The following is a 12,235-nucleotide window of genomic DNA, read 5'->3' as shown; positions in this document are numbered from 1 at the left end:
ATCTATTTTTTTTAAAGTAGTGTTCTTCTAGTTCCATCTTGACTGAGGATTCCAGTTGTCTTACAATGAGAATTAGTTAGAAACTTCTTGGAATTTCCAAATGTTGTAGGAAGCTCAGTTTTCTAATTTGTACTGACCTTAAAAAATGTTTGCCAAAAATGAATTCCTCTTTCTGAATCCAAAGTATTTAACAAGTTATGCTATAATGAGTACTCCTGCTCATCAACTTCTAGTAGGCATGAAATTGCTTGGTACAGATTGATTTTCACTTAAATATATAGCTGCTTTATACTCACAGCCCCACATACATTAGCTTATCAATGCAGAATAATTTCTTAATAAGAAAAACAAATGGCTTTCTAAAACGTCCCTGAGTCTTCAAATCCCTAGCAAGTTTGCCATTTGCCCGCAAGGCTTGGATCATCTCAACATTCTTTACATTTTTCTTCTTTATAGATACTTCAAGATTATCTATTACTTGGTAGCAAGTGTATGTTGTTTCAAAAAATTGACCATCTGTTCTTTCTCAGTTGTTGCATAGTTCTATCAGCAAGTGATCAAGCTCATCAATGTAAAATATAACCTACAATTTTAATCACAGGCAATCTGGAAAACCTCTGTTGCCAATGCTAAGTTTCATATTTGAAGACTTTGCACAGGCCTGCTGGGTCCTATTAAACTAGATTTAGCATCTAGGTCACAAAGTGCAGTACAATTTAGGTGTACAAAATCTTTTGGGGAATAGGAACAAATAAGTGCATTTTGGAATAAGAGAAAATGCGAAGATACTGTTCAGATGGCATCTGAAAATGGAAAATACAGATTTGTTCACATTTGTTCAAAATGTGAACAAATGTAACTGAACTTAACTTCTGTGTTTCTTGACTAGATTTTATACAAGTCAATGATGCACTAAAATAAGTATGAGACCTTGGGTTGATATTTTTCCCTTCAGACACAAAGAGGTCTCCACTGAGATTCATTAACTGAAAAGACATCTGGGTGTCAGATAAAAGTTCTGATGGCGGAAGTGACAAGTTGGAAACTCATTTACTGTTCCAGACACAGTGTCAAGGCTATTTTAATACCTGGGTCTCTTAAAACCTGCTAGATGACTTCACACTCATTCTGAATAGTTTGTGGTGGTGGTAAGACCATAATGGCACAGCAAAGAGGCCATTGCTGACAGAAGGGCTGCCTTACATTGAGGGCATAGAAACTTGGAATGTTTACTCTTCCTAAATATGTTTTAAAAACTCAACTGTTTGAGGTTTTTCTGCTTTGAGTGCCTCTTCCTGCTGTGTTCATCTGGCAGGGAAGCCATAGTAGCTGCCACTTCAGGTCACTAGGTAAAAGTAAGTTCATGCCCTGAAGTTATCAGGACCTAACATACAAATTTAAAGGTATACCCATTACAGCTGATCAATCAGGGAACCCCAATCAGATATTGGGGGTTATCTGAACTTATGGACGAGCAGATATTAGTCTTGTGAGAAAAAATGAATATTATGAAGAATAACTGTCTTACTCCATTTATTCAGGCCAAGGAACTCCTAGGTTTCATCTTCAAATTGTCAAGTTGACGGATCTCAGACAGGGCAGAAGCAACAATTATAGCTGGTCTATGTACTTGCGGATTAAATGGTATATATTAGGTTATGATTCCTGTTCTTTATGCTTCAAATCTAAAGACCTTTCTTGGAAGTGTAAATGAGAGATGGAGATGAAGGCTAGATCATTCTAGCCTACAGAGGCACTAATAAAAATAATAGCCTGCTGATAATTGTTGCTAAGAATCATACATGAATAATGGCTACTTTGGCAAGATACTAGAGGGTACATGGCAGCAGTAGCACTATGCCAAACAAAGGCTTAACACCTTCAGAAAAAGGGGGAAAAAGAAAAATCATTGGGGAGGGGAAAGGGGAAATTTAGATAAATGATTTGATTCATAAGCAAGAGAGAGAATAACTTACACAAAAAAATGAGATCATTACTGCAATGAAAAATATATTTCCTTCCTTGCATATTACCAGTATATTAATCAAAATATTTGAATTGTTCAAGTGTAAACATCTTGTTGGAGGATTTCATGCATGAAGAACTTAGGCCAACAATCATTTTGTGTTCCAATAGATAAAGACTTTCTCCACTTCCAAATCAAATTGTAAATTCCATCAAAATGTCAAGTGCCTGGAAGTGTCACATTCCAACCTTATGATTAAGATATTGATCATATGTGCACATCATTTCACAGGTTACAAAAATTTTCTGCTGGGTTTTCCTACATTACAACAACCTGCTGTATTTCAAAGTTACTTAAATCAGATGCAAAACAATTTGCATGTTCTTTCTTCTTCAGGGCCAAACTCTGATACTTCAAGACATTCCAGACATCCTTTATTATAACTGCAAATCATTTTCCTGATCACATAAATTATGTATTGTGAAAAATTATATTATAGCCATATTGATAATTAATTCACAAAAGTAGCCACAAAATAAGCCTTTGAAGCTACTTTCAAGTGCACCAACTGTATATTTAATAACACATGACAGTTTATAACTAATTGGAGTTCATAGGCAGAACATGCAAAATTATAGAATTTTGAAAACAAAACAATTATATAAAGTAATACAAAACATCTCAAAATTAAAGTTGCTGAGTGAATGAAAAAATTAAATGTTTTAACAAAATAACAGGGTTTTTCCTCCCCCCTCTCTGTCATCTGCTCAAGCAGCAACTGGACTATAATTTGTAAGACATTTAAAAAAAGAAAATCAGCAGACAAATCAGGTTTTCATAAACTAGATTATATAAAGAAATTGTCTTTGTAAAAAAAAGTCTATACAAAAGGATATAATATTATCAACAAAAGCAGGGAGCAATACCCATCCAAGGTGGAGAAGGAAGAGAGAAGTTAGTCAGTCAGATAGATAGGGAAAATTTTACTAGAGCAAGACCAACCTTCAATGCCGCTGATGCATTTCACACGGTCTCTGACTTCCACATTGTAGCCTTCAAAGGACATGAATACCCCATCTGGTCGATAAGTACCCCGTGGAGTATATACTTTTGAATAGCTATGAGAAAACTCAAATCTGTCATAGCCATCATACTGGGCAATTTTTCCATAGACCTCAAAATATTTTTCGATCCAGGTGAAAGGCAGATAAATTTCATTGCCTTCTTTCCGTCCTTTTATAGTATAGTCATCATTTATTAAGCAATCCATCTCCTCATATTTAAGTCCCAACAGTTTGTTATTTAGAAGACTGGCTACAGGTGGAGCTTTCTGCTGTTCTTGATGGAATGCATCTGCTGATGGTTGTTTTGGGAGAGACTTGCCCACTTGCAAAAGGCTATTCACTTCATTGTTACCTTCAGATTCAATTCCCTGCTTTTCCAAACCTTCTCCTCTGAACAGGTCCTCCAGATGACCCAAGTCTCTTGGAAATTGGATTGCCTTATCACTTGAGCACTTGTTCCACAAAAGTACAGTGACCAGTGTAAACAAAGCACAGATGATAATAAGAGTCTTGTAGTTAACTCGAGCTGCCAGGCACCGCATATTCACATCATACCTATATTTAAAAAAATCCAAAGACAATCAACAAATCCAATATCAAAACATAGTTTTTCAGAACTGAAACTTTTTGATGTATCCTTAAGTGCAAGAATTTTAGTATGTAAAATACATTAATCAAGTAGAAGCTGTACTTTTTTTAAAAAAGGATAAGATCCTACAAAAATTTAATGTTCATCTACAAAACCATATCTCCTTTTTATTAAGCTGGGCACAAAAGCACACCATTACTGCATGAACAAAATACCATTCCATGGCAAACAATCACCAAAGAATCCAAAACTAAAGTGAAGAAGAGTCAGAAAAACATTTGGTGTCAAGATGGCAGCCTAAACACCTCATCATTAAATGACTGGGGGATGCTGACCCATTAGAGGTAAGAACCTTTTGTGTCAAGCAACTTGGCTAGACCACCTGATGGTGGCATTGACCAACAGTTTTATGCATCTAGCATGTGTGACAGAAATATAGTGAATCCTTTTGCTACATGGACAGTTCCTAATATTGAACAGTTATAAATGAGACAATTCCATACTGTAGGTAAGCACTTCCCAAACCAGGGTTCCAGTCATGAACTCAGAGGCAGAGATGGTCACCGTTGAACAGTTATAACTGTATTCCAGTTTAATAGGCATCTGGTGTCACAGCTGCCCCAAGCTTAACTAGGGGTTGTGACAATTCTCAAGCTTTGAAATAGAGTTACAGTGGGAATAAAATAGGAGCAAATTACTACAGATGCTGGAACATGAACGGAAAACAAAAAATGCTGGAGATCACAGTGGTCAAGTAGCATCCATGTAGAGAAAGCAAGCTAATTTTTCCAAGTCTAGATGACTCTTCATCAGACCTGAAGAGAAGTTTGGCGTGTGTAGCACTTATGCAATAATGGGGAGAAAGGTTGTTGATAGCTCAAATTAAGTGACTGGAATGTAAGAATGGCAGACAATGGTGTGTCCAGCTGCCAAACTGTAAAGAACAGACAGTCCCACTGGGTTTTTGGGGGAATAGAAATGGTGACAGAGAATGCAACAAGCAAAGTTAAAAGAAAGATGCTTCATGCTCCCTCCTGGACCCTGAAAAACTCGTTCACTTTGCCTCCAATTTCTACCTCTCTAACTTTCACATCATCCATTTCAGACAGTTCCCTTCCTTTCTTCAACTTCTCGGTCTCCATTTCATGGAATGGACTGTCCACTACCATCCACCATAAAGCCACTGACTTCCATAGCTACCTTCACTACAGCTCTTTCCACTCCATGTCCTGCATGTATTCCATCCCATTCTCCCAGTTCCTTCACCTACATTGTATCTGTTCGGACAATGCAATCTTCCAAAGTGGAAGGAGCGGGTATTATTTGTGAATAGCAAAAGGCAGCATTTTGTAAGTCTACAAATTCATAATTCATAATGTATTTCAGTCCCCTGAATTTGATCAACAATTTACATATCAATAGTAGCTTAACATTGTTAATATACTGTTATTTTTTACAGTAATATTTGGGCCAGTAGTTCTGCAATGGTCACATTTCTGAGATAGGTATATCCAAGACTTCATTTTACTCACATATATGCACAATTTATTCAAATTAACTGGACTTCTATGGGAACACTGATTTTTGACTTTCAAGTCTCACTCAACTCCTGACTATTCACTTATTTCTTGCTTTTGCCTTTGTATACTACAACACTTGCAATTTCTTCTGAAAACTTGTTCAAAAGTCTAGTTTACTATTTTCTAACAATACCAACCCCTGTTACATCTTCCAGTAGTCTATTGCCTGTTTCTTTCAGAAGCACCGGGCAGGAAAAAGGAGAGAAGTTAAGATGCTGGCTTTTAATCTATCAATTTGCGCTCCACTGTAAACAAAACATTAAGAAAACAATTTGTATTTCATTTCATTCGTGATCCATTTCAGAAATATTTTCAACTATTGTAGCAATTAGAAACAGAATGCTTGTAAATGAAGAATCTTTGCTTAACTACAGAGTAAGATTACTTATAAAGAAATTCTGTTTACAATAGGAAGTCATTCAAGTATGTAATGCACAGAGTACTTAGTAAGCACAACTTCAAACTAGTTTATAATATAGATTAGGGCAGAATTACATTTCTTTCAAACAAACGACAACAGCATAGAGTTCAGACACCAGCAAGCATAGGAAAGGCGCATTATAGTATTAACATACTTGTGCCTCGTTTTAAACATGCAGAAATTGGTAAAACTGAAAACACAAAGCTACACAGAGGTTACTGAGAGAATTCCCCAAGAGGCAGAACACCAAAATTCCAATACTGTGACTACTGTTTAGCATTGTCATACATTTATCATACTTTAACAATCTTAAAATGGATAAATATCATAATATTAGAATGTATATCAGTGTTTAAATTAAAATCACCTGACATGACCAAATTTCCTTCAAATTAATTTAAGAATTAAAGAGAAGTCAATCAAATTCTGGAAGATACATGGTACAATGGGATGTCCATATGCCTCTATCATAACTGTATTAGCCCTTTTAATTTTCAATCTGTAATTAGCTTAAGTAAAACAGAAACTTGGGCAACATGCGCTAAACTACTGATGTCATCCAAATGCTGACCAGTTTCTTCCTTTAAAAGTCCAAACTTTAGATGTAGTGTCCTCAATTTGTCAATCGCGTTACAGTAAATTCTCATTAACGAAATGCACATTATAGCAGAATGGCCTGTAATTATATGCAAGTCCTAGTATGCATAACTTTTGTTCATCATTTATATAAAACAATTTGGACGAGAATATAGGAAACATGGTTTATGGATGACACCAAAATTGGTGGTATCGTGGACAGTGAAGAAGGTTATCTAAGATTACAAAGAGATCTTAATCAATGGGCTGAGCAGTGTCAGATAGAGTTTAATTTGATAAATACAAGGTTTGTTTTGATCAAAATGCAATACAGGGCAGGACTTGTACAACTAACGGTAGAGCACTGGGAGGTGTCGTAGAACAGAGGCACCTCAGGGTTCAGATACATCATTGTTTGAAATCTGCATCACAGGCAGACAGTGTGGTCAAGGTGGCATTTAGCATGCTTGCCTTCATTGCTCAGATCTTTGAGTACAAAAACTGGGAGATCATGTTCAGGTTGTACAAGACATTGGTGAGGTCTCTTCTGGAGTACTGTTGCAATTCTGGTTGTCCTGCTATAGCAACGACATTATTAAATTGGAGAGGGTTCAGAAAAGATTTACCAGGAAGAGGGGGTTTGAGTTTTCAAAAATAGGCAGGGACTTTTTCACTGGAACATAGGAGGCTAAAGGGTGTTCTTATAGAGGTTTATGAAATCATGAGTGGCATAGATAAAGTGTATAGCAAGGCCTTTTTCTCCAGTGTGGGGCAAGTTAAAACTAGGGTACATATTTTTAAGGTGAGAGGAGAAAGTTTTAAAAAAGGACTGAGGGTAATTTAAAAAAAGGAGTGGCTCGTGTGTGGAATAAACTACCAGATGAAGTGGTGGAAACAGGTACAGTTACACTGTTTAAAGAACATTTGGATAAGTACACGAATAGGAAAGGTTTTGAAAGATATAGAACAAATGCAGACAAGTGGATTAGTTTATTTTGGGCTCATGGTCAGCATCGACTAGTTGGACCAAAGGGTCTATTTCCACGCTGATGACTCTAGTGCATATACTACTATACTAGAGTATATCATAAAACTACTTAATCATTTTTCTTTGTACATCATATAAAGCTGGAGGACTGCTACATACTATAAAAAAAAACAAACCATGGACTTATGTGGAAGCATTACGTACTGAATCAAAATTTTATATTTTGTTAGATGAAGCAAGATGCTTGCCATCCAACCTTTCTTTTTACACACATGATTTACATACATACTCATGCTTTTGTGACTTATTAAATTGGGTTATGAACAATACACTATTGCCAGTCTCAAAATTAAACATTGCAATTATTCATAAATGCTGAAACAAAAATGCTGTGGCCTGCTACCATATGGCTTTTACTGACAAAAAAGAGAGTTCTAACAGAGAACAAATTTCATGGGATTGAGTCAGTTTCCCACAGCTAGTTACTTGGCACATCACTCAAAACAGTGAACAGCCACTATGAAAATTGCTGTCATAATTACAAGTCCATTTAAGGTACGGTCCAATAAATCTAACTAATCACCAGATGGGTACTGTTATTAAAATATTTGCTAATGGCACAAATAATAACTTCAAACTGTGGCAGCTGCTGACAAGTGTGCAATAACATTTTTTCAACCAGTGCTATGCGGTTGACTGATTGTTATTGTGGAAGCTTGTTGGAACACAGCCTACATGAAATGATTTTATTTATTTCATTGAAACAGGTCGATTTTCTCTGCTATAATAAAACAAAAAAACTGACGATGTTGGAGGTTTGAAACAAAAACTGAAATTGGAGAAACTCAAATCTGTCAACATCTGTGGGAAGAAAGCAGTCATGCTTTAAGTCCAGTGACTCTGACAAGCTCTGATGAAGAGACACTGGACTCAAAACATCACGTCTGCTTTCTTCTAACAGCTGCTGCCAGATCTGCAAAGTTTCTCCAGTAATTCTGATTTTCTCTGCTGTGGTCATATAATTTTAATTCAAAGATGCTGACTATGTAAGTTTTTAGATACTTCCCATTCGGCACTGACTTAGGAGTGCATAGTTAGGATCACCAGAAATAAATAACTTTTCCCCTTATCAGAAGGTCAATTACCAGGGATGTCATTTAAGGTAAGTGGCAGGAGGTTTAGAGGGGATTTAATGAAGACTTTTTTTCGCCTACAGGTTGATGGATGAAAGAGTGTTGAAGCAGGAACCATTATAACATTTTAGTAATATTTAGATGAACACTTGAAATGCCATAGCATACACAACTGCAGTCAAATGCTGAGAAATGGGTTTAGAGTAGATTGGTATTCTATGACTAGCGGTACATAGGCTGAAGGGCCTCTTTTCATGCTGTAATACTTCATGACTCTATAACAGCAGAAAGAATGTCCACTCTGATAACCAGTTTGTGTTGGAAGCCCATTCCAAAGTCAATTAGGGTAGCAACTAGAAATTAAATCCACTGCAGATTTTTTTTTTTTAAATGAGTGTGAATACTAATCCACACTGCATTATATAAATAAAGTTTCATGCATCTGATTAAGAGTTAAAAACATGGTACATCACTAAATCCATAAATATTTTTTAAAATGCATACTAGTTACTAAATGCATGGCATATTAGAAATTTTACACATGAAAAATAAATTGCCAGTTTGATACTGTTGAACACATTGCCACAAGTGTGACAACAATTTGCAATTTGTTTTTTAAATTTCGCAGTAGGAAGGAGATTAATTTCAGTTTTCAAGTGCCTTCACCTTTTGCTCCCAGAAATTCTGTTAGCCTCCTAAGAGTGCTGTTGTATTTCATGAAAGAATAGTAAGGAGAGGAGCTTTTTAATTAGTATCTTGGGGCAGCACTTTTCCAACTGCGAAAGAAAAAAAATGGATGAAAACCAAAAATAGTTTAAATTCTCAGCCAAATGAAGAGGAGGATGACACATGTTCCAAAATCAATATTATCAACTGATGCGAAAAGAGAAATGAAGATACAAGAAACAACTTTTGATACAAAGTAATTAATTTAAGCTTAATATTTTTACTTTCAAATTCCTTCTGGGCTTTATCCATTTATCCACGTAATCTCCTCCAGCCCAAAAATGAGCATAATTGTCTCAGAGTTAATTCTAATGTCTTCAGCTTATCGTATTTAATTACTCTATCATTGTTAGTGATGCCTTCAGATGTTCAGGCTCTAAACTTTCCTCCTCAAGACACTTTATAATCTGTTGACCAATCTTTTTGTCACTTGCACTAATATTGTCTAAACTATACAAGACATTAGTCAGACTCCGCTCAAATGCTAGAAACAATTTTGGGCCCCTTTTATAAGGAAAGGTGTAGGGTATTGCAGGCAGTCCAAAAAAGGTTCACGAGGGTGATCACAGGTATGGAGGGACTGTTCTATGAATAGAGGTCAAAGTAGGTCATTGGAGTTTAGAAGAATAAGAGGCAAAGTTATTGAAACATACAAGATTTTCAGGAACTTGACAAGGATGCAGAAATGTTGTTTCCCCTTATGGCCAGATGGCGTAATCTTAAAGTAAGCACTCATCCATTTAAGATAGAGGTGAGAAGTAGTTTCTTCTCTCAGAATAATGAGCCTGTGGAATTTGTTACCCCAGAGGACTGGAAAAGTCATTAAGTATATTTAAGGCAAAGATAGAGAGACTTTTTAAACTGTAAAGGGATCAAGGGTTATGGGAAAAAGGCAACAAAGCAGAGTTGAGGATCATCAGGTCATCCCTGTTCTCACTGAATATTGGAGGAGACTTGATGTGCTGAATGGGCTACACCTGCCTCCAAGTCCTATGGCATCAATATCAATAAAAGGGAAAGTGTGATTTAGGAGGGACTAGCTTTTAAACTGTTTGTGTTTAAGCATTAATTTTAATGAACCTCAACTTTACATTTCACAGAATGCTCTATGAATACAAATACAGTTTCTAAAGCTCTTTTTTAAACTTGTGGCAAATTTACAATAAATTATAGATCACTGAAAGCTTGCTCTCTACCCAACATACATGGCAGATTCAAAATTCAATCAAATCTATTTAGAATCCCAAGAGGGTAAGGTAGAAACAACAGCCATACATTGCCTGATTTGGGAAGATCAGCAGAAAATGCAATGCAACATATCAACATTGAGGACTGCATTTTGTCTGAAATTATAAAAGATTAGATTTGATTTATGACAAGTTCACTAAAGTATCTCAAACTCAAGCACTCATATGTATTGAACTTGCTAGATTTCACTATTTCTATGCGTTTCTGTCTAACCCCAATGCTCAAAAATCAGAGGTCATCCAAAACACTGTCACCCGTCTCCTTCACCAACATCTGCGTGCTTGCTGATCTACACTAGCTCACAGAGTAGTGAATCTGTGGAATTTTTGAAAACCTGCACATTCGCCCCGTGTCTGCGTGGGTTTCCTCTGGATGCTCTGGTTTCCTCCCACAGTACAAAGAATGTGCAGGTCAGGTGAATGGGACACGCTAAATTGCCAATATTGTTAGGTGCATTAGTAAATATAGGGTAGGGGAATGGGTCTGGATGGGTTACGCTCTGGAGGGTCGGTGTGGACTTGTTGGGACAAAGGATCTGTTTCCATACTATAGGGTACCTAATCTAATTTAATCATTGCAGCCTCATTCTCTGCCAATTTCTAAAATCATCTCTAATCCTATAATCCTCTAATTCTGCTCCTAAAGCAAAATATTGCAGATGCTGGAAATTTGTAATAAAAACAGAACATGATAGAAACATTGTCTGCAGATCTAGCGTTAACTGTGGAAAAAGAAACAGAATTAGTGTTTCAGATCTGTGCATTCTCATGAGAAAGTTAAATGTTCATTTCCATCTTGCCTTCAGCAAGCCTATCATCACACCCTCCACTCAACTCCAACATAATTCAAAGACATCATCACTTTCTTCTTCAATAAAATAAATCTGCATATCTGTCCTTATCTACCCCCCAGTTAGCATCCGACTTCCACTTCCTAAAGTTCTGATCATCAGGTATTTCCTAACAATGTTTTCAGTTACTCTAATCAGCCATCGGCAGAGTTGAAGATCTCTTAATAATTCCGTTCAAACATATTTTCTTCTACCTTCATAGCACTGTGCTATTATGGTTCAATAACAAATGTCATTTCATAGATATTGCATGTCTTGACATGTGTATAGGATATGACCAGGTAGGGAAAGAGTAAAGTTTTGAGTTTTGTGAAACAAGAGGTTCAGCTGAGAATGACTCAGATCAGATAAGAACTTGCAGTTAACAATGGGGTGCTGGAGGCAAGGGTAATAGGTTAACAAGGTGGAAAAGCATTCATTATGTAGAGCCATTTAACAATATTAGAAACATTCAGTATGTAAAGTCAGTTAACAAGGTGAAAAGTGAAGTTATTCATTGTATAACAGCAGATGGCTTAATCTTTACTATTGACATTCGCTGATTGTAATGATCATCCAATCAATATGTATGTTGCCTTATCTGGATGCTTCTCCCTGTAAAGTGACAACATAATTCATTAAGAAACTGCTGTTTGAAAGAGCAGATCGAGAACTCATGTCCCTGTGCACATGGGCAATTGTTCTGTCTGCCTCCAGGGCCCGGAATAAAGATGGAAGAAGTAAAACTATACTGTGTCTGAGTGTTTTGCTTCGACCAAGGGGGGAAACGGGACGATAGCTATTTCTTCTTCATGGATCACAAGGGTTCCCACTGCAGATCATAATCCAGGAATCACTGTGGATATCTGGTCAGAACATTGCATCATCTTTTACGACCATCAACACTCACTCATTAGCTCTCATCTTTGAGCATCAGTCATTTATTTTAAGTCTCAAATGATAAACTGGGAAAGAAAGAAAAACACAGCTTAAACTGTCCCTATCAAACAATATTGGAGGAATGCCTGCTTCAACGTGGAATGAATTGGTTTAAGAATAAGGTCTACCATAGATTTCTCAATTTAAGTTAGCAATAAACAAAGAGCATAAGCAGG

General features: G+C 36.5%; 1 protein-coding gene across 5 annotated transcripts in view; it reads right to left on the bottom strand.

The window, feature by feature from the left end:
* LOC122540910 (D-glucuronyl C5-epimerase-like) overlaps window positions 1-12,235 on the bottom strand; it is a 97,771-nt gene that overhangs the window by 27,795 nt on the left and 57,741 nt on the right. For all 5 annotated transcript variants that reach the window (XM_043677195.1, XM_043677198.1, XM_043677197.1 and 2 more), the window contains one exon: window positions 2,969-3,585. In XM_043677195.1, the coding sequence (XP_043533130.1) occupies window positions 2,969-3,572 (604 nt within the window). In that variant the 5' untranslated portion in view covers window positions 3,573-3,585. The remainder of the gene's footprint in view (window positions 1-2,968; window positions 3,586-12,235) is intronic.

The sequence above is a fragment of the Chiloscyllium plagiosum genome, chromosome 36 (assembly GCF_004010195.1).
Source record: "Chiloscyllium plagiosum isolate BGI_BamShark_2017 chromosome 36, ASM401019v2, whole genome shotgun sequence".
Taxonomy (NCBI): domain Eukaryota; kingdom Metazoa; phylum Chordata; class Chondrichthyes; order Orectolobiformes; family Hemiscylliidae; genus Chiloscyllium; species Chiloscyllium plagiosum.
The sequence above is the reverse complement of the archived record's forward strand: the minus strand, read 5'-3'. Positions and strand labels throughout refer to the sequence as shown.